The following is a 22,500-nucleotide window of genomic DNA, read 5'->3' on the forward strand; positions in this document are numbered from 1 at the left end:
CATCCATCCATCCATCCATCCATCCATCCATCCATCCATCCATCCATGTGTGTATGGTGAGAATACAAATGAGACTTACAGAAATGTACTGCTTCACATCGTTTACATATTCTGGCCCACCTGCGGTCCTTTTCTTAATTAACTCTGACAACTTCTCATAAGCCACAAACTCATTGAGGAATGTCTTTACGCCAATTAGCTCTGCCACAATGAAGCTGTCGTCCCAGGAAACACCCATCATGAAGGACAGAGGCATGAACACATAGGAACAGATGAGCTACAAGACAAAGAGTCAGAGTATAGTTGGTGATCATAATGAGGTATATATAGTAAAACCTTTTGTATTTTGGCCTCTCACCGCGAAGCTGAGCTGTGGACAGTCAAACATCCCACCCAGCCAGGAGAGGATGGTGTCGACAAAGGCCACCAGCGTCAAGAAAGCAATGATGTTGGCAATAATACTGGCCACGACACCCACAGCACGAGACGCTCCTCGGGATGCCGCTTCCAAAATATTGCTACTCTCTCTGAGGAGACAAGAGACGCTTTAATAACTGTTTAATCTGAACTGTTTAGCATTGTCTTCTTGAATTATCCAAATGATCAAAACATTGTCAACTGTGTAATGCCTTTAAATAGTCATAAAGCATTGTGTTCATTACCATAATTTCCCTGTCAAAATTCCAAGTTACTGTCACATTGATATTATTATGAATTGAAAATTTTTCATATTTTGTAGTGCATATATATATATATATATATTTTTTTTTTACATCTAATCTTTCCTACCCTTTGATCAATTGTAGATCATGATTAGAAATTGAAATGGACAGCTCTCTTTCGGGCCAGAACAACTTGGCAATGGCCAGGGAGGCTGGAGCAGACATTATTGTTGCTGTCAACAAGTGTGTTGCATCCACCTCAAATAAAGGAAACAGAAAAAAAAAAAAACATTCAGTTGACTATTATATAAAAGAAAACCCTTTCACAACATGTTTTCCTCACCCCAAGGGAGATAAAAGCTCCCAAAATGGTACCGGAGATGCTGGCAAACCCACCAGTCATCACAGCATGTATCTCTGAGATGGTGAGTTCACTGATGTATGGTTGAATCAGGAGAGCAGCGTCTGTCTGAAAGACACACAAACACGGACGCTCTGTTTGTTGAAATCAATAGATAATTACGAGGAAACGTTAGTTACTGTTGTTTGGAGTTACAGATTACATTTCCCAAGAATATGTTTCCAGCTGCTGCCATTGACTCAGCTGGAGATGTTCCCATGGTAACCTGCATTATGAATCCAATCTGGGGATTAAAAAAAAAAAAGAAAAAGACAATGCAATCTGATATGTAATCTGATTATGTAATCTGGTAATCAGATTACCACCTAAAATAAAAAAAGGATAATTAAACATTTAAGTAACGTCATAATCACGTCTGTTTAATTAAATAAAAAACAACACTTTAAAATAATAATAAATTAAAAAAATTACATAATAATGTACATAATACATTACATTACATACATTTTTATTACATAATAATGTAATTAAAAAAGTCTTGATTTTTTAAAACTAGAATATAAATCTGCTTGTTGATATAATTCATACATCATATTTCTCACCTTGCAAATGAGCCAGGGCATGAAGCCAATGCAGTAGAGAATGGAGATGAACGAGCTCAAAAATATCAATATGGGCATCACCTGGACAAAGTCCACCATCAGCACCACAAGCCCATTTGTTCGTTTTATTGCACAAGTATTTTGCAGATATTATGCATTAATAGTTATGGTTTGTGAGTTCACGGTGCATGCTGAAAGTAGAAACTGCTGCTTTAATGTTTGTCCAGTAACATTTCTTAAACCTCTGTTTGCCAGTGCACAATGCATCGTACCCTGAAAGCAAAGAAGTGGTCCATGTAACTTTCACCAAACACAAACTGAGATCCAGCATCTGTGAGTGACAGGAACTTCTGCACAGAGGAAATATGTAAGTGTTATCGTCACATGTGAAACATCTTCAGTTGTAAAAACTAATGCATATTCATAAATAATATAGCAAAAAGTAAGTACACTCTCTTTCTTTTCTAAGGCTTTATGCAGATCGTAGAATCAGAGTAGTTAGAATGTAAATGTATGAATAAAAATTTGCATGTTTGTCCACGACATTAACATAAAAAAAACCAAACAAAGCAGGTGCTTCCATTCGGCTGATCCTCGGTCATTAGATGTTCTAGAATTGCGCCGCTCAAGGTGGCTGCATGTTGGAGTAGCTCTGTTACTTTCATTCTGAGATATTACTTTTGATAACTTTAATTCCTCTTTTTTCTGGATATAAATCACTTTTTTTGGATGATTATTTCCTCTGGTGTCGGATGCTGTGCAGCTGGAAGGATTTTTACTGAAATATCTTTGCTTTTGGACATTTGTTATGATGCGTAACCATAACAACAAGGTTTTTTACAACCGGGAGCAGCTGATTAACATCTCCAAATCTCAAATAATATCTCAACTACAGCCTCAAATCCCAAATGAGTTGAAAAGGAGGCGTCGTGGATGCAGAGCAGGAGCAAAGAAGAGGGAGAAAGAGAGAAGAATGCAATTTAAACCATCTCTTCCATCGATCATGATGGGCAATGTGAGATCGCTGGGAAACAATTTGGATGAACTTCAAGCCCTAACAAGGACCCATCCAGAGTATCGGGAATGCAGTGTTATATGTTTCACTGAGACATGGCTGCAGGATCATATCCCCGACTCCAGCGTTTCATTGCCAGGCTTTCTGACCATACGAGCAGATAGAGATTTAAAGAGGAGTGGCAAAAGGAAAGGAGGTGGGTTGGCAGTGCTTGTGAACAACAGATGGTGTAATCCTGGACATGTTACTGTGAAGTGTCGTCTCTGCAGTCCAGATATTGAACTGTTAGCACTAAGTTGTCGTCCATATTATTTGCCAAGAGAGTTCACCAGTGTTATTTTGGCAACTGTTTACATTCAACCCAATGCTGTTGCTGAGACTGCGTGTGATGTCATCAGCTCCGAGGTTGCTAAGCTACAAACACAACACCCTAGTGCGTTTGTTGCAATATCTGGGGATTTTAATCATGCCTCTCTCTCTGCTACACTTCCGACATTCGAACAGTTTGTTAGCTGCTCTACCAGAGAAAACAAAACGCTGGACTTGTTTTATGCAAATGTCAAGGATTCATACATCGCTAAAGCAAGACCCCCTCTTGGCAAATCAGATCACAATCTTGTGTATCTCTGCTCAAAATATAAACCCCTTGTTCAGAGGCAACCTGCAATAAAGAGAACAGTGAGAAAATGGTCAATGGAAGCTGAAGAAGCCCTGCGGGGTTGTTTTGACGCTACAGACTGGGATGCACTGTGCCAGCCACATGGAGAGGACATCAATGCCATGACTGAGTGTGTGACCGACTATATAAACTTCTGTGTAAACAACACCATCCCCACCAGAACAGTGAGATGCTTCCCCAATAACAAACCCTGGATTACCACTGACCTGAAGGAACTGCTAAACCAGAAAAAAGAGCCTTCAGGGAGGGAGACAGGGAATTATTGAGGAGCACACAGAAGCAACTAAAAGTCAAGATAAGAAACAGCAAGAAGGTGTACAAGAAGAAGCTGGAGAGCAAACTCCAACAGAACAATATCAGAGAGGTGTGGTCAGGGATGAAACAGATCACAGGCTTCAAGCAGAAGGAGGATCAGAAGGATGGAAGCCTGGACAGAGCCAATTAACTGAACACATTCTTCAATAGGTTCAGTTCAGGAACAAGCTCAGCATCCTCCTCTCTTGCCCACAGCCAAACATACATACCACCCTCCATTGACCCAAGGCTGTCCTGTCACACCTCAAATATTGTATCTACCACCTCAGTCATGGACCCTTCTTCTACATATTGGTCTTCAACTAAATCAGAAGATGCTGATACCGCCTTTGCTTCCCCCCTCTGCGTCTCCAGAAGTCAGGTGAGGAAGCAGCTGGAGAGACTGAACTGGAATAAGGCTGCAGGTCCAGGTGGTGTCAGTCCCAGAGTCCTGAAGGTCTGTGCAGAGCAGCTCTGTGTGGTTCTGCAGCACCTCTTCAACCTTAGCCTGACCCAGGAGAAGGTTCCAGTGTTGTGGAAAACATCCTGTCTTGTTCCAGTGCCAAAGAAAACGCACCCATCAGTCCTCAATGACTATAGACCTGTTGCCCTGACATCCCATATCATGAAGGTCCTAGAGAGACTTCTGCTGACCCACCTGACTAAACAAACAAGCACATATCAGGACCCACTGCAGTTTGTTTATCAGCGTGGACTTGGAGTTGAAGATGCCATCATACACCTGCTTCAGCAGACTCACTGTCATCTAGAAAAGGCAGACAGCACTGTGAGAGTCATGTTATTTGATTTCTCCAGTGCATTTAACACAATCCAGCCTGATTTGCTTTGTCAGAAACTCCAGAAGACTCAGGTGGAGGCCTTAACAATCACCTGGATCAAAGACTACCTGACAAACAGACCACAGTTTGTGAGACTGAAGGGTTGTGTGTCTAATCAGGTGGTCAGTAGCTCAGGAGCACCACAGGGGACTGTACTCTCACCATTCCTTTTCACTCTGTACACCTCAGATTTCCAGTACAAAACAGACTCCTGTCATCTGCAGAAATATTCTGATGACTCTGCAGTGGTCGAGTGTATCAGAGATGGACAAGAAGCTGAGTACAGGGAACTGGTGGACCGCTTTGTGGCATGGTGTGGAAACAATTATCTCATCTTGAATGTGAACAAAACAAAGGAGATGATTGTAGATTTCAGGAGAATCAGGAACAGGTCCAACCCTATTTTCATCATGGGAGAAAAAGTGGAGGTGGTGGAGAAGTATAAATACCTTGGAGTTCACCTGGACAATAGACTGGACTGGAAATGCAACAGTGAAGCCATCTACAAGAAGGGACAGAGCAGACTGTACTTCTTGAGGAAGCTGAAGTCCTTCAACGTTTGCAGCAAGATGCTGCATATCTTCTATAAGTCTGTTGTAGAGAGTGCCATCTCTTCTGCCATCATCTGCTGGGGTAGCAGCACCAGAGCAAGTGACTTAAAAAAGATCAACAAGCTCATAAAGAAGGCTGGCTCAGTTCTGGGGACTCCTCTAGAACCTTTGGAGATGATTGTTCAAAGAAGAATTCTTCATAAAATGAAGAACATTATAGACAACCCTCAGCATCCTCTTCATCAGACTGTCATACAACAACAAAGTGTCTTCAGTCAGAGGCTTCTTCAAATCCGTTGTAGGACAGACCGCTACAAGAGATCCTTCCTGCCCACAGCCATCAGCATCTATAACAACTCTTTAATGAAACCAGGATGATGAGTTACAACAACATTTAATTTCCCTCTGGGAATAATAAAGTATTTTTGAATTGAATTTGAATTATGGCCACATTCATGAAAGCTGACATTGTAAAAGTTTATCGGAGCATTCAGGTGTGTGTTAACACAATGTTGTGGAGGAAAAGCACAAGCATTTATCTTAGAGAACCAACTGTTGCTGCCCATCAATCTCAGAAGTGCCATGACGCTATTTCTACACTATTTGGAGTCCATCATTCTACAGTCAGAAAGGTTTGTTCACAAAAGAAAAAGTCTTTCAGAAAAGATCATTCCAGCAAGTTCAGCTCAAAGTCAAACCGAGAATTGCTCCAAAAAGTGCAAAAAACCTCAAGAGCTAGGACTCAGATTTTACAAGTCTCAGTTATAAAGCTGAATGCAAAAACTGTTGATAAAAATAAAATATAAAATTTAAAAATAAGAGCTTGATAAGTGTTGCAAGACAAAAAGACCTGACAAAGCTTATTTTAAATAAAGAAACATGTCAACATGGTTCATGTTCACAAAACTTATTTTCCCCACATATCCCAAGATTTAGAACAATCTAATTTCGAGAGGTTTTGTTATTATAACATGATACATAAAACCTAAGAGAAGGTGTACTTACTTATTTTTATTTTGAAACTTTATATGTACCTCTACCAGATTTCCCAGCCATTTCACTACACTTAAACCAGACGTGGTCCTGAGGATCAGCACACCGAAGGTAAACTGTAATCCAATCCCACAAAGCAAAGTCTGCCAAGACCACTGCAACAAACATGTGACAGTTTGTGTCAATGTATTAATGCTCTTGGTGGAGAATATATGTGCATTTCTTACCCTGAATGGATGTTTGGAGAACAGCAACATGGAAAAAATGAGCAGCAGCAAACCAGAGAACGACACGAGCTGCCTGGTTCCCCGTTGAGCCGTGTCCAAAACAATCCAGCACACCACAGCTACGAGTACTAATAGGTACATAATCCTAAACACAAGAAAATATATATTTATATATGTACATACATGTATAGTGAGAGCTAACCAAAGAGATGAAAATGCCCAGATTGCCAAGATGATGTGAGAGGCACAGGTTGTGGAAGAAGTGGAAAAAGTGTGCACAACCAGAGAATTGAGCACCAATGGAGGGATGGTTGGACAGTACACCTTCCTCCCAAGGCTCAAGGCTGATTTGGACAAGTTTTCTGCTGGCTGGAATGACCATCCCATCAGAGTGGAGCCTTTCTCCAAACCAGCTGTGGGAACTTGGGAGGCTGCAACACTGCATCAGAGAGCCGGCGATGTCTGAGGAAAATGTGTCAGGAATCCAAATTGAGGTTATTGATTGGGAGAGCTCAGGACCATTTCATCATGCTAACACAGGTGTTATTGTGCCAGAAATGGAATGCCCACTGAATGCAGAAAATATTAAATCTCTACGCCATGCTATTAACTCCCTCGTGCCTTCATCCAGTTTTGGAAGAGACATTTATTTAGCCATATTCTCACACGCTCACAATTATTGACAGTCATCGCTTGGCGACGACATGTAAAGCTTTGATCAAAACTAATACAAAACTGAATTTTATTGTTTGTTATACAAACAAAAAATAAATCTGGTTTTATAAGTTTTCTCTTCTCAGCTTGTTGAGCATTTATTTTGCAAATACGCCATTAGTAATATATCGTATTTTCCAGCGTATAAGTCACATTTATTAGCATAGATTTGTCAGTCCTGGGACTTATACGCCGAAGCGACTTATATACGTTTTTTTTTGTCCATATTTATAACGCAATTTTTGACTGATGCTTTAAATTTCAAAGAACTGCAGCAGCGAGTCCTCCCATGCGAGCTCGCTTCACTCATCTGGTGCAAGTGGAGGAACGCTGGAAAGCTAGTGGCTCCGGCCGTGATGGATGGTGCCGCGCCTTCCATGTGAAATGAAACTGTTTTGACCATTAAATAAACACATAATATACACGACGGGTCAGCAGTGACGCAAAATAAGTACGACTTATATATATTTTTCCACTTCATGATGCTTTTTTGACTTATGCAACTTATACTCTGGAGTGACTTATACGCCGGAAAATACGGTACTCACTTTAACTTCATGTTTTATAATGTAGCTGTTTTTGTTTCCTTTTTATTTCATTTATTCTATTTACATTTCATTTTATATGATTGCCTATTGTTGTCTGTTCCTCATCTGTGTTCTTTGTCTAAAACAGGTCTCTCTTGTAAATGAGTGTTCATGACTCAATGAGACTAACCTGTATAAATAAAGCTGTTTGGGGGAAGAATCAGTTTTGTGTTGTGTGTTTCCTTGACTGATGAAGTCTTCCGGATGGAAGGTGAAACGATTCAGCAAAAAAAAGAAACTGTCCAGATGACCTGACTGAAAATTGTTGGATTGTATATATGGATTACTGAGCATGGACTTTTTTGTATAAATAAAGGTTGAATGAATAGGTTTTACATATATGGAACATAGAGGTTTCTTCCTGTTGAAAGGGGGTTGTTCCTCTCCAATGTTGCCCACTGGTCCTTTGGTGCTCAGGGAAGTGGATTTGACTAAAGTGAAGATTTAATTTGTCTGCTAGTTTCTTTTGATAGACAGCTTTTTAACAAATTGGCATTTATATTTAACTGAGTTCAATTAAATGTATTTTATTTTAATTAGATTGGATTATACTGAAGAGAGCTAGACTTGAATTGGGATAAAGTCATAGCTGGATTGCACTTGAATCATCTGCATACAACTGGATTTGAACTGGGCCTGTTTGCTTCTTAATAGGGTGCCCTAACATGATTTGTCTCAGTCTGAATGTGTGTAAACTGAACCAAATTGTATTTTGAATACAAAGTATTTCTTTTCAGCATACTTATAAATGATGGAACTGGTTGTGATAAATGAATAATGTAAGAATCCATAATGCATGACTTGTAAGAGAGATTTTAATGTGGCTGAGGTGGGTGGTGGACACTGAAGCAAGGACCCAAATCAAATTCTGCTTAAGGATGTCATAAAATTTTGGGCTATCTCTGACTGCAGCTCATGTCAACTTAACTTTTCCACCGCCTGCTTTGGTTTTTCTGCAGTTTCAAAACTCATGGTACATTCCCAAACAATAAATTATTAAAATTTTAAGAAATTGTTGTTGCTAGGAGACAGAAAAGCCTTCAGTCATCTTAACTATACTTGACATCGGCATCACATGTTGTCATTCAAGAATAGATCATCATGTTGGCTTCGATTATTGTGTGATGTTAGCAGCAAAAAGAATCAAAGTCTGAATAAAAGTTTTAAGAAAGAGAGTGTTTTTTCTCACCATCTGATCCAGGACCAGTTTCTGCTGAGAAGGTCTCTGATGGGAGAGAGAGACTCCCACAACCAGCCACCGTACCGTTTCATCATCCAATCCCAAGTCAGGAAGAAGATGGTTACCAAGGAGATAACCAGCAGCCCCACAGCACGGTGGAAGTTCAAAACACATGCCGCTATCACCATGGCAACAAAACCTGAAAGGAAATCATAAATATTCATTTTTATTTCATAGTGCACTGGTAACACTGTAATGTGGTTTTAATGAAGTAATGTTTTTATTTATTAGATGCTTTAAACCATTAAAATTAACTGGAAATCCACAAAAAGTTATTTCAAAATTTCAAATGAATACACATTGTGAAATGATAAACTTTACACTTCTTTAATACAAAAAAATTAAGTATTTTAGGATCAGTTTTATATCTTTGACTGCACAAGTTTCTTTAGCTCTTCGTGCCCTCCCACCCTGATAAAATGGTGCACTTCTCTTAAAAACAAAAACTCCACCCTAATCCTAACCAGATAAGTAGGCAACATTTTATTAGAAACATTAAAAGTACAACTGAGCATTGTTTTAGAACAAAAAACATGTTGGGGAAGTTTTCAAAGATTTTTGAGGCAGTGATCAAATACTACTCATCTTCTGTGTGTGTGTGTGTGTGTGTGGGGGGGGGGGATAACAACACAATTTGTTTTAATTTAACACAATGAAAGAAAGAAAAATCGACAGTTTTACTCATAAATCACGCTGCAAGATAAACTATCACTCAGCAGAAATGCAATAAAACATAAAATATTTTGCAGAAAGCACATTATTTGGGGTTTTAATACACTTTGCTCTAAAAGTCATTACAAGAGTATATTATTGTTTTCACTACACATTTATTAAATCTATTCAGTCTGAGCACTAGCATTTAAAAAGTTAAAGATAAATCAAAGCGAGTAGTAATGAGGGTGCATGTCTCCAATAAAATCATCACTTTAATTACAATCTGCACACCTTCAAGCTCCACATTCAGTGAATAAATTCCACTGCCACATTCCAGCATATGTAAACACTTATAGCTCTCAACAGAAACAAATGGACTATTTAGATTTTTAAGTTACACTTTAACTAAATTTAACACAGATGATCACCTGCTGCTAAAACCAGGTTTACAATTAGATGGATCTGGTCTTTGGACTCTGCCAAATGGCCCCGGAGTGCCTCAAGCTTCTTCTCCAGCAAGCTGAGCTCACAAGAAGGAGTGAGATAAAGAATATAAACGTTATCTCAAATAGGCAGTAAGAAGACTGAAGGTTTAAGCCGTGATAAGATAATGCATGTTTGGCAAATACAATAAAAAGAAAATCACAAACCTTTTGTGGTGAGGCTCTGTCTTTGTGTGCACATGGTCGTCTGGAGATTCAGAGGCACAGTTCATCTCAATGAATGTCTGACCCTGTTTTCATCACACACACACACACACACACACACACACACACACACACACACACGCACACACGCACACACGCACACACGCACACACACACAGGTTTGTCTGTCTACCTTTACATGGACTTTGCATTGACTTCCATTCATTTTTCACTCATTTCTATAGCCTAACCCTGACCCTTACCCTAAACCTAACCATTACCAGTACATACCTAACCCTAAAACTAACCCATCCTCAATTCACACATTTATTTTTGTTTTATTGTCTCTTTTAATTTTACAGTACTTTCATCTGTTGGTTTGGACTTTTAACATGTAAGAACAGGAACAAACTCTCAGGGATTATCTGGATGAGCAGCAACACTGCTGGCATAGCCCTACAGAACCTCACTGACCTACACAAGGTGAGGTCAGTGAACAAGGCCAGGCAGATTCTGGCAGATCCTGATCACCCACTCCATAATGAGTTCAGGTTGCTTCCATCTGATGCCCAGGATGAACAGACTGAAAAACTCATTAGTCCCTGTAGCGATCAGGCTTCTTAATGAACACTGATGACTTCTGTACTTTATTTTTAATGTCTCATAATGGATGTTTTTGTGTGTCTACTTGACTCAAACAAATTGCCCCTCGGGTATAGTAAAGATTCTTAAACTGAACTGAACACCTTAGTCCTAAACCTAATCCCTAACCCACCAACAGCACTTCCTCTTATGGGGACTGGGCTTTGGGCCCCATAAGGAGCAGTTGATCCTCACAATGTAGTATGTGTTGGAAAAATGGGTCTTACAAGGTAACAAGTACAAAGACACTCACACAGGGATGAAGATGTGGCCGGGCGTTATGCCAGATGCTCCAAAAGACGGAAACTCACATTCTTGTTATAAGGAGTCATCATCAAGTATCAGGTTCTACTCTGATGGGAGCTGGGGCCCCTCACCACACACACACGTGCGTAACCTTTAAATGTATTACTTGATAGAGAGGTTTTAGTGCTCTGCTTTGTGTGTTAGTTTGTGTTTTAGTGCTTTGCATGTGTAAAGATGTTTGCCGTACTAAAAGTCTGAAACAAACTTTTTATTGTTCAAATCTGACTTTTAAAACCACATGACGTATTATAATTATATTACAAAACAAGTTTGATAGGTGTCTTAGAGGACAAAGGTTTCCTTGGTGAGACAAAGTTTTGCTCGGCAGCATCAGTAGAAGTCAAGTGAATTATCACTTACAAACACAGTTCTTTATGGTTTTCTGGTTTATTTTACAGTTCAAGAGTTCTGACTTTGAAATATTAAAAGTTGTTTGCCCACCTCATGTTCAAAAGCCTCGTTGTCCGTTCCTTGTTTTTGACTTTGCCCATTTATTTCATTCAGCTGCATGATGCTTTGTTCATTCATGTCTGAACACTGACCAGACACAAGCTGGGAACCAGTTTAGAGCCCACCTGTCCCGTCTTTTGACCACTCCCCCATCACTCATTCACTGAGTTTGCATCTTCCTAATTCTTCTAACTTTGTTTCTTTTCTGTTTCTTTCCAACTATTTATTATGTTTGACTACGCGAGTCTAATTTGGCAAAACACCAGATCATTTCATTTCACTTTAGCAAATCCGTTTTAATAAAAAACGAGTCATATAGTTGTATTGTTATACATATATTATTATTACAATTATTCCAGAAAACTAATGCACCATGTTTGCATTGGGACAGTTGTAATTGCTGAATGCACAGGCATGTAAACTAGACCAGACTGGAAATATAGTTTAACCATCCCAGCTACCTGTAGAGAGCAGCAGAGTATAATCTTTCATCACCAAATCAGCTCTTGGTTGAGTATATGGTCAGTGTTTGTACATACAGAGGGCATGAGTCATTTAAAGCTGTGCTTAAATATTATTGTATACTAAATTACAGCAGAATGTTGTCCTTACCTTTACATACAGGTTAAAATCTGAGAATATTTTGTATTCTATTTATTCCAGTGGCTTGTAATCCATTTTCTTTTGAATATAATTCCCACAATCTTTCTTCATAAATTTTAGGTGACAGTTCCGATAGGAAAACTTCATTTGTTACATTTTTTCATTTTTTTTAAGCTAAAGATGCTTCTTCCTGCAGCCTGCCCACATGACAAAACCATTACTCAAGATGAAGCCAAGAAGTTCAATGAGACAAGATCAATCCGGGGGAAAACTCTGACAGGCTGAGGTTTGTTTATCCGCCGCTCATGTGTCAAAACCGCCCACAGTCAGCAACGATAGAGCAGCATTTAAAACAATGTGTGACCGTTTCTGCACACATTGCTTTCCACACAAAACACATCCCAACGGTGATCACCTGTGTCTACAGCATAAATGTTCTTTGAAAGATATTGAAATATTTAAAAGTTATGGTTTGAGCTTTAAAACAAGTTTATTATGCATAAAAACTTAATGAGATGCTAATTTAAGATAGAATCTGTGAAGTAAAAACAGATTCTTATGTAAAACACCAGTAGTTGCGATTTAACAATAAAGTGGCTATATGCAACAAGAAAAATAATTCTGCCATTATATATATATATATATATATATATATATATATATACATAATTATTATTGTTTACAGGTGCTGTGAAATAACTACAGACATCTTTGATGCAACAACTGATTTTTTTTATTTTGAAAAACTTGCACAGTGATGGCTGGACATGGGCACTAGTGACCCCCGTGACCCAAAAAGGAAGAAGTGGGTAAAGATGATGGATGGATGAAACATGTCATTAATAAATCAACGCGTTTGAGATTTAAAAGCTTGTTAAGGATACACAAACATATAACTCCAAAGCAAAAAAGACAAAGGATTTGGACACATCAACACAATCAATACTGATGTTAAAATAACTCCAAACGAACAAACATATTACAGCAAGACTCAGTTAATGCACTAAATCAAGTGAAGTACAAATCAACAATAAATTCTAATTCAGAAATACTTTATTAATCCCAAAGGGAAATTAATAGTTGTTGTAGCTCATCCTGGTTTCATTAGAGTTGTTATAGATGCTGATGGCTGTGGGCAGGAAGGATCTTTTGTAGCAGTCCGTCTTACAGCGGATACCAAGAAACTGGATGCAGATGTCGATCCGTCCACCCAGACCCAACGGGGCTCTTGGTCCTCTTGGGCAGCAGGACTGCCTGAATGCCGGGCCAAACTTCTCCCTGAGCAATGGTACCCCTGGTCACCATGGACTTAACCGGTGGACGATCTTGTTCCTTCCACCGTCACTGCTATCTCCAAGATCTCAGTCGGGCATTTAAGCACTACCTCCAGGTAGATGGGAATGCATCCACAGCACCTCCATTTCAACTCATTTGGAATTTGGGGCTGTAGTTGAGGTATTATTTGAGCTTTTTGTGATGTTAATCAACATCTCCCAGTTGCAGAAAACTACCTTGTTGTTATGATTACCCATTATAACAAATGTCCAAAAGTAAGGAGGTTTTCAGTAAAAATCCTTCCAGCTACACAGCATCCGATATCAAAACGAAATAATCATTTGAAAAAAGATTAACATCCAGAAAAAAAAGAGTAAAGTTTTCAAAAACAAATTCGCAGAATGAATGTTAGAGAGCGGCACAATTCAAAAAAGTAACAATACAATAAAGTAAGTCGAAACAGCATCTGCTCCTAAGACATCGATGGTAATACAAAATGTGTGATTGTGATGCAGCAACATATGATTTAGCAATAACTATTCAGGTGACATATGTACACAAACACAGGTGATCATGGAGCCACAGGGAGGGAGATTGTTGTGCAATAATGGACATGTAAAAAGATGTGATGCTGCAACACAGATGACGAGGATGGAACAAATCACAACTGAGATGGAGCAGCAGCTGCACAAATAAGTGGTTGAAAACATGGGAGCATCATACAAATGACAAGTGAACAAGATTCAATACCACATATTATTATGATTCATAAAGAATTGCCTTTTATTTTGCTGCAATACAAAGTTGAAACATGCTGGGTATGAAAAACACAGGTGATTTCTTTGCAACAAGACGAGGGCAACTGCAGAAATAATTATGATGCAAGAAAGAAAAGTGATATTGAGGCAACAAAACCAATGTGAAATGCAAAACTATAATTAAAGTTGATGCTGCCATAGAAAATAATGTGATTAAACAGATGACTGTGATGTAACAATAGAGAGGTAATAGTGTTGCAATGAAGGTGATTGTTATTTAAATGTATAGCTCAAGGTTGAGTCAGGTTTTCTGGACAGATTCTTCTGTTGAAACGTTTCATCTTTTATCCAAAAGACTTGTCAGTCTGTGAGGTCTCAGTCTCTGATGGAGGACATTTGCAAACTGATGTGCACCACAAACCCACCCAGACCAGTACTTGAGGTTTGACTTCTATCACCTGGAGCACACGTTAGGAGTCGTCAGGGCTCTGTACAAGAGAGCGGACAGAATCCCCACTAACTCAGTACCAAGGGAAAAGGAATGTGGATATCCTAACTGGGCCTTCCTGAAAGCAGCAAAATAATCCAAACAGGACTCCAGTCAGCCATCAGGTGAAAAGGAGGAACCCAGACCCAGACCAGTGGTCATGTTGCGGGAGTTTCAGAGAAACTGAGACGTTTATTTTCTAAACACAACGTCCCAGTGGCTTTTAAACCCCAAAATACATTACGGCAAAGACTGGTTCATCCCTTAGATCCAGTCCCCCGACACAAACAGAGTAATATACTGTATGCTGTTCAGTGCTAGGGCTGTCAAACATTGGGGAAACTAAAGCCACTGGTCAAAAGGATGGCCCAGCACAGAAGAGCAACATCATCAGGCCAGCACTCTGCGGTCTACACTCATCTCCAGGACAGCGGTCACTCTTTCAGGGATGAAGGTCCATCCAAGGTTCACATCCTGGATAGAGGAACGATGGTTTGAGAGAGGAATGAATGAAGCCATGTATTGAAAAGAGAACTCATCTGTCTTTGGGGCGGGAGTCTCTGTGTTCAACCGTCCCCCTCTTACAATGCTGTTAATTCGAGTATCACTCAACCCTCTGTGAATAGTAAGCGGCCATTAGAGCATTAACAGTCGAACTATATATATGTCAGTGATCCTCCTTTTGCATGTGAACAAATAGTTTTGGCTGTCATCAGCAAACTGGTTGATCCACTATGAGAAGGTGCTGTTTATAAGACTGAGTTTGTTGCAGCTCCTCACACTGACGAAGTCTTCAGGATTAAAAAAAAATCCCAAAAACCAAGCATTTCAACAACAACAACAAAAAAGAATCCATCCAGAGGACCTGAATCAACCTTGTTAGATTTGTCTACCTGGATTATAGAGCATGCATTAGGACACTTAAATGTAAAGGGTTTTGTATAAGTAAAATAGAAAGATAAAATGTCATTCATTTGAAACAAAACAAAACAAAACAAAACAAAAAAACAAAAACAAATGACAGTCTTGGAACCATAAATGCTTGTAATGAACAACGACAGATAACTGTGATGCAACACATTAAATTATGAAGAATGTGATTGTGATTAAACTTAATGGTGCTGCATTATCATAATATGTGATTATGATCAAACAGCACATAACTTGGCACATAATTTGATTTAACTGAAACAACAAAGGTGATTTGATAAATTTTGCCGTCATGTGATTGAATGTAACAACACAAATGGCTGTGATGCAGCAAAATACACGAGGACAGTTGATTTTACTGACAGTTGATTATTGCGGCATCGCGCGAGATGTGTCACACGTCACCTTTCACATCAGAGATTTACACAAAGATCATTTTATCCTGAGAAATAAAGGTGTTAGAGCTGTTCTGGTCAAACTTTGTAATAAATATAAGTGATCTTGTGCATTGCACCTTGCGAGATGTGTTAGCACGCTGAGTTCGTGTTGAGGATAACTCTCAGTTACTACCACAAAAAAAAAAAAAAAAAAAAAAAAAAATCAATGTTTGTAAAATCGAGCTATAGTCAGTTTTGGGTTTTTGGATTAGCTGTGGCAGCCATCTTGAACTGGGTTGTCTCCAAAGGTTGATGATCAATTAAAAGCTTTTACTAAATTCAGCCCAGTGGTCTATCAGATATTTTGCTAACAAAGAGACAGTGCTGATTTTAAAATAAGGTCACTTAGCTGTGGCTGTCATCTTGAATTAGGTTGGCTCTGTGTACCCCGCCCCTCACACAGTGATTGCTGGACAAGGGCACCGGAGACCCGCGTGACCCAAAATGGAAGAAGCGGGTAAAATATAATGGATGGATGGATTCTTTTATGAGATTTTAATGAAAGTCTTTTCTGTGCTTTATGAAATATTTTGCTAACGCTACAGACAAACGAACGCACGCATGCACAAAACCATTATTGCCACTTTGCCTTTGGTAGTGGGTGACAGATAGAATACAAACATGCCCAGCTGAAAAGTGATGCTTTCAAGATGATTAAACGCTTAAAGAGGTGATTGGGATTTGATCAATTTTGCTCTGCACTTCATGACTTTAGACATTTCTTGACGTCCAAAATCACAAAGAGGACGTCCATCCCAGACATATTGAATACTGACAAAAACAGAGGAGTCCAAGACGTACTCCTTGTTAACACCTTTAACATGTTGTACAGACAGTACAAGTCATTTAAAATGGTTAACTCAGCAAATAAATCAGCCATCTTGCATAATTTTCACATGAACATTACACTTCACAATCTCTGACTCACCATTAAAACCTGGAGCAGCTGATGCTCAGTGTGCCAACAACAGCGTTCAAGGGGGTGATTAGTTATTTAAAATGTCAGACCTTAAACACGTGCTACTCTGTCAGGTTTGAATGAACAACACAGGGTAATTCAAACATTCTGTTTGCGAGACAATGGCTTAATTAGTACACCCACAGTGTTCTGTGCTGACTGTGCACTCTGAGCAAGGCATCCATCCAGATTGGTTAAGGTACAGACAGAGCTCCGTAATTACGCTCTTTTATTCAGCAGCGCTGCCTGTGCGTCAGTGCAAACGTCATACTTGAGCTGCACATGCACGGAAGGGGACAGGGCATTGGAGGGGAGAGCTTTCCTCACATGCTGCGGTTTGTCGCTGCTCACAGGCAGATGTGCTGTCATCCTCTCAGCTGTAAGGTGACAGATGGAGAAGAAGACAGCAGCTCCGTCCTGCAGAGGCTGAGAGCACACTTAAAGGCAGATCCAGTCTGGTTAGAAAATACAACCAAGGAGAAGCTGATCCAGGCAACCTTCAACCTGAGATGACACATTGATTCAAGTCCAGTTTGGCAGGAAGCCCCTTATGATTATGAAATATAGCCTAATGATTTAAGAAGGTGATGCATGGTGGTGCACATGCCAGCTAAACACTAGTCTGCAGCTCTCAACTTCTCCTGTCTGCTTTAGATATTACATTTCCCTCTTGCTTGGGAACTGAAGCTTTAATTCCCAGGATCAGTGGTCATCAGTTAATTCAGAGGTCCACTTAAAGAAAGTTGTTCTACTAAAGATCAGAATGCACAGATTATAGTGACACCAATTCTTGTTTTCTTCACCCACCATGCTGTTCTTCAAACCTGCACCTCCCTATGGGCTGGAAGTTTCTCTATGAAGAAAGACACTGAGAAAATTCGAGCCAGACGTGGGAATTAGCGTAAATTCTAGACAAGCTGCGCCACCTAAAAGGACTTACCACGCTGTCTAAAATGAGTTACCGTAAATGTGACAATGATGCTCTGCCTAACATAAATTCCAGTAAGTACAGGTGTGAATGTAAAATTTAGTTCTACCAAAATTAAATGCAATTCTACAGAAATTTGGCAACTGATCTGAGCTTCCCTCACAAAAATCATCTAACCAGATGGTAGCAGCTAAGGTGTTGATGAGAATAGCTAACATTTAAAACTTGCAAATTACAAACCCAATATTTATCATCCACTGCCAGAAGGTGAAAGGCAAGTTTTGCATGTGTGCATGCGTTTGTGTGTCTGTTAGCAAAATATTTCATAAACCACTGGATGAATGAACTCACAGAAAGTACTCATTATTTATACATCTACAACTGCATACCTTAGAGTAAACCTGATTCAACATGGCTGCCACAGCCAACCGAACTTAGAAAACACAGAATTACTTTAACTCGGTCACTTTCACAAATATTGATTCTGAGCTCCGACAGATCTTTGTTTAAAATATCACCATTAACGGTTGGAGTCTGTCTGTTAGTAAAATATCTCATGCATCACTGGATGGACATCATTGGATCTCTCAGATAAGTTCAGAGTTAATAGTTGAAGATGGCCTCCACATCCAGCTAACACAATGGTTATACCTCAGTAGTAGCTGAGAGTCATCCCCAACACATGCACGGAGGGCCTCACAATGTGTCTTTGATCTTTGGGTGAATTTTCATGAAGCTCTCTGGAGGAACATCTAAACTCTGGGTGGAAAAGCGAAGGCTGATGTGCATTTCTTCAAACCTCACAGACTCACAGAGACAAAGCCCTGCCAGAGGAGTCAGACTTCAACCAGTGATGGTGCATAAAATCTAAACCATATGCTCGATGTGTCCTTGTGCGTTAACCCCGCTCCCCCCACTCCCCCCTCCATGTGCACCTGACCCCAGACCTTTACTGAAAGCAGATCACGGACCTTCTCCTTGTAACGGAGATCAATGATGGATCACTGTACACATGATCTGCCCTGATGCCTCCTCTGCCTCCTCCTTCATCCCAGCCTCGGTGCAGCAGCAGCAGCAGCAGATGATCCACACAGAGAACATTGTGCTGAGGAGGCTCAACTCACACACACACACACACACACACACACACACACACACACACACATTTGGACAGACAGAGACGGGGGGAGAGACACGTCCTCCTTAGCACACAGACACTTTGACTGACTGGTTGTCTGACGGGGGGATCTGGAGGACAAGTACAGGCGGCTCCTCTTCTCCTTTCTCCTCCTCACACCTTTTCTCTGCTCTGTCTGCATCAGGGACGGCTGATGGGTTTCTAGCCCCGCCGCGCCGCCTGCTTCCCCCTCAGCACCGGGATTTATTATTATTTATTTTTTTATATTTTGCCTTTTTCCCACCCCCTCTTCTGCTTTCACTGGCTTTAAAGCCGAACCGGGGCCGATTCCCCACCGATCTGGGCCGGGCCGTTCTGTTCTAGGTGAAGTATGAGCGCCTGGAGAGCCGGGAGCGCGGCTCTCTCCGCGCCGGGCCGGTGCTTCTGGTGGTGGGTCGTGGCGGTCGGGGTGACGGTGGGTTCGGGGGACCCGTGGATGTCCGCGGAGGCTTGTCCCTCGTCCTGCTCGTGCAGCAGCAGCAGGATCTCCTGCGTGGACCCGGAGCGGGGCATCAGCGCGTTCCCGGTCCTGCAGAGCGAGGCGGAGATGGAGAACATCACCGACATGTGAGTGGAAGGAGTCACATTCATGTCATCCATCTGCACATGGGAAACCGCATTAAGCATCTTGTTTTTGTTGTTAATCACGCATGAAACGTGGTGAATTTACCGCAGATTTATTTCTTATTGTCTCAGTCAGGTTCAGCATCATCCTGCATTACGTAACAGAGCGCATCAACTGCATCCAGCTCCATCTGATCAACTTTACTCTGAATAACAGAAATCCTTCAAGCGGGCGCGTGCACACGCACGTGCCACCATGTAATGGCTTATTGGTGCGCGTGTTTTTGCGCTGATCGCCCTGCACTTCCCAAGACATTTGTTTAAGCAAGCCCAAATAATTTCTGTCATCAGACCGAACATGTTGTTCGTTCAGGATGACACTCAGCATGCTCTACATTTGGATCTAAAATAAATAAATAAATAAATAAATAAATAAATAAATATCACGTTTATCTGACAGAAATTAGGAGGGGCTTAATCACTGCAACAAGTATTATTATGATTTTGGCCCAGATAAACGTCCTTGCTTGATGACATACAGTATTTTTGACAGCTATAAACAGCATAAATTTATCTCCAGCCTTGGGGGAGCCTTGAAACTGTTGAAATGAGCATGCACTCTGCTTAAAAAGCATTTTAGAAAGGCTAAAGTTCAGATCCAAACGACCTTGCCCAAAAAACAGTGAGCGCTTTAAGCTCCTCCGTCTTGCCTACATGCAGCTTTAATAATAATCTGCACAGAAAGCTGAGTAATTGGTGAATATAGCAGGTTATCAGTGGGAATGGGTGATTAAACCCAAATACAGCAGTGATGAGTAATTTCTGCCTTATAGGCTTTCCACATTAAGGGTGTGCTTATAGTCTAATAGCTTTAAATACCATCTGCTGTAACATTTTATGCTGTTTTAACAAAGTGACTAAATGCTTTTTGATAATATTAATAATAGTTCATTGTGTGTAGTTCAGGGACTCCTAAAATGTGTGATTAGTTGACTAAAGACTGAAAACGCCATTACATGGTTTTCTTCACAGCACTTGGATTATCACAGCATCTTAAACAAGAGCTGAAGAAAACAGACGCCAAGTGATGAGTTTGTTCAATTAGTCCAATTGATTTGTAAAACTGTTCATTTGAAAACGTTTCTCCGCACTAGTCTTAAAATCCTTCATGCTCAACGTAAAATATTTTACAGGAGTTGTCATTTTGTTTTACATTTTAATTGAGTATTTTCTAGCAGCATGCAATTTAAAACAGAATTTTTCTAGAATTTTGTTGTAGTTCATTAAAGACACATTTAATACATTTTTTTTGTGTGTTTTAGGTTTAAAATGACAAAAATATATCTGATGGGAGTTAATGAAAGTAAAACTGTTTACACTAGCTTATATAGTTTGAGGTGTAAATATCTTTAAGGGTTTTATGACACTTTTTCAGTTCGCCAATATCGCATCCTTCAGAGAATACTGGGATTTACCCATAAGCTCTGTGTAACCAGTGTTCACTCAGTAAATGTTCTCAGTTCTGTTTGGTTTCTCTTTAATTGATCCTATAAAAACTGTGATAACTGAGCAGAATATCACTTTTCAGAGCAGTTCTTTTCATTCACATGCTGCTGACAAATATCTCCCGCTGACCCTCAAACACAAACATGTCAAGTGCTCCGCTCGAATGCTGCTGGCTGAAAACAAATAAGAAAACAGTTAAAGGAGAGAAATGTTCCTGGTTTCTTATCTTGAAACAACGCTGCCTGTGTGCTATACATCAGCTGATTTCTGCTCATGTGGACTAAACGTTTTTCTGCGTCTTGTTGACAAATGTCCTCCATCCTCTCATTCTGACTCCCACATGCATCTCCTGACAGCTACATCGCCACCCAGAGCGGCTTCTCCTCCATTAACGATAAAGACCTGCACTACTACAAGAACCTCAGGAACCTGTGAGTCTTTGGCGACTTTACTAGAAAAATCATCCATTTGTTTTTAGCCTTTTTGTTACTCAGGCTAGCTTCTATATCTAATTTTATTTCTCAGTTTCTTCTACAACAAGGACTTTTGTGTACAAAAAGAAGCTTTGAAGATGTTTTTTAAGGCTAATTTTTGCCAATCGCATGCTTTTTAAGGGACTAATTGCAGCAGAATTTTAAATCATCCGAAGGTCAAATGGGAACCTTCGTTCTCTGATATACCATAGTACTTGTGCAGCTGTGGCTGAGTGGCAGTGTTGTAGTCAAGACCACCTAACCCAAGACCAAATAAAGACCAAAATCAGAGTGTACTGTACCAAGACCAAGACTTTTTGGGTCTGAGACCAAGTCGAGACCAAGACCTCAAGTCTTGGAGCTCACACATGCTCTGTTTTACTGTCACGACATAGTGACAGCTTTAACAAATACGTAAAAAACATATGTAACTTTTATAAAAAACATTTTTTACAAAAGTTACATACGGCAAGTTTAAGTTTGCGTTTGAATGAATGTATCAGCTTTTATAAATTTTCAAAGCTACATAAAGAAATTAGACATTCAGTGTTTTTTGCACAATAATTTTCATGTCATGTGACCCACTGACACAAAACTTATGTTAAAATACTCTACTAGACCTGACAGATGAGGCACCCTCATTTATTTCCCATTTTAAAGCATTTTCTAATTTTACATAATTTATTTGTTCCAAAAATCATAGTTTTCGCTCAATAACTAATTAGAAAATGCTTTAAAATGAGAAATAAATGATGGTGTCTTGTATGTCAGGTCTGTTAGATTAGTTTAGTTTTGTGTCAGTGGGTCAAATGATGTAAAACATATAAATTTTTGTTTCCGATGAGTTTTTGGTTCGATAATTTGTTGACGGTCCCTAAGCGAACCTTTACGTCTCGGACGAGGGGCAGACTGAGCTTCAGTTGACTGAAATCAGACTGCCT

The 22,500-nt window shown here is 39.9% G+C and overlaps 2 protein-coding genes across 2 annotated transcripts in view; one reads left to right on the top strand and one right to left on the bottom strand.

The window, feature by feature from the left end:
• Positions 1–11,523, bottom strand: part of LOC119413055 (solute carrier family 28 member 3-like) — a 22,766-nt gene extending 11,243 nt beyond the window's left edge. Inside the window, 13 exon segments of the mRNA XM_037680068.1 lie at positions 80–277; positions 359–527; positions 790–920; positions 1,006–1,131; positions 1,226–1,306; positions 1,626–1,706; positions 1,898–1,975; positions 6,038–6,151; positions 6,224–6,368; positions 8,714–8,903; positions 9,847–9,938; positions 10,069–10,151; positions 11,455–11,523. Coding sequence (XP_037535996.1) covers positions 80–277; positions 359–527; positions 790–920; positions 1,006–1,131; positions 1,226–1,306; positions 1,626–1,706; positions 1,898–1,975; positions 6,038–6,151; positions 6,224–6,368; positions 8,714–8,903; positions 9,847–9,938; positions 10,069–10,151; positions 11,455–11,523 — 1,557 coding nt within the window.
• A 7,824-nt stretch (positions 11,524–19,347) lies between these two features.
• ntrk2a (neurotrophic tyrosine kinase, receptor, type 2a) overlaps positions 19,348–22,500 on the top strand; it is a 90,930-nt gene continuing 87,777 nt past the window's right edge. Inside the window, exons 1-2 of the mRNA XM_037680069.1 lie at positions 19,348–19,583; positions 21,443–21,517. Coding sequence (XP_037535997.1) covers positions 19,348–19,583; positions 21,443–21,517 — 311 coding nt within the window. The remainder of the gene's footprint in view (positions 19,584–21,442; positions 21,518–22,500) is intronic.

The sequence above is a fragment of the Nematolebias whitei genome, chromosome 8, assembly GCF_014905685.2.
Source record: "Nematolebias whitei isolate Nwh7 chromosome 8, NemWhi1, whole genome shotgun sequence".
Classification (NCBI taxonomy): Eukaryota; Metazoa; Chordata; class Actinopteri; order Cyprinodontiformes; family Rivulidae; genus Nematolebias; species Nematolebias whitei.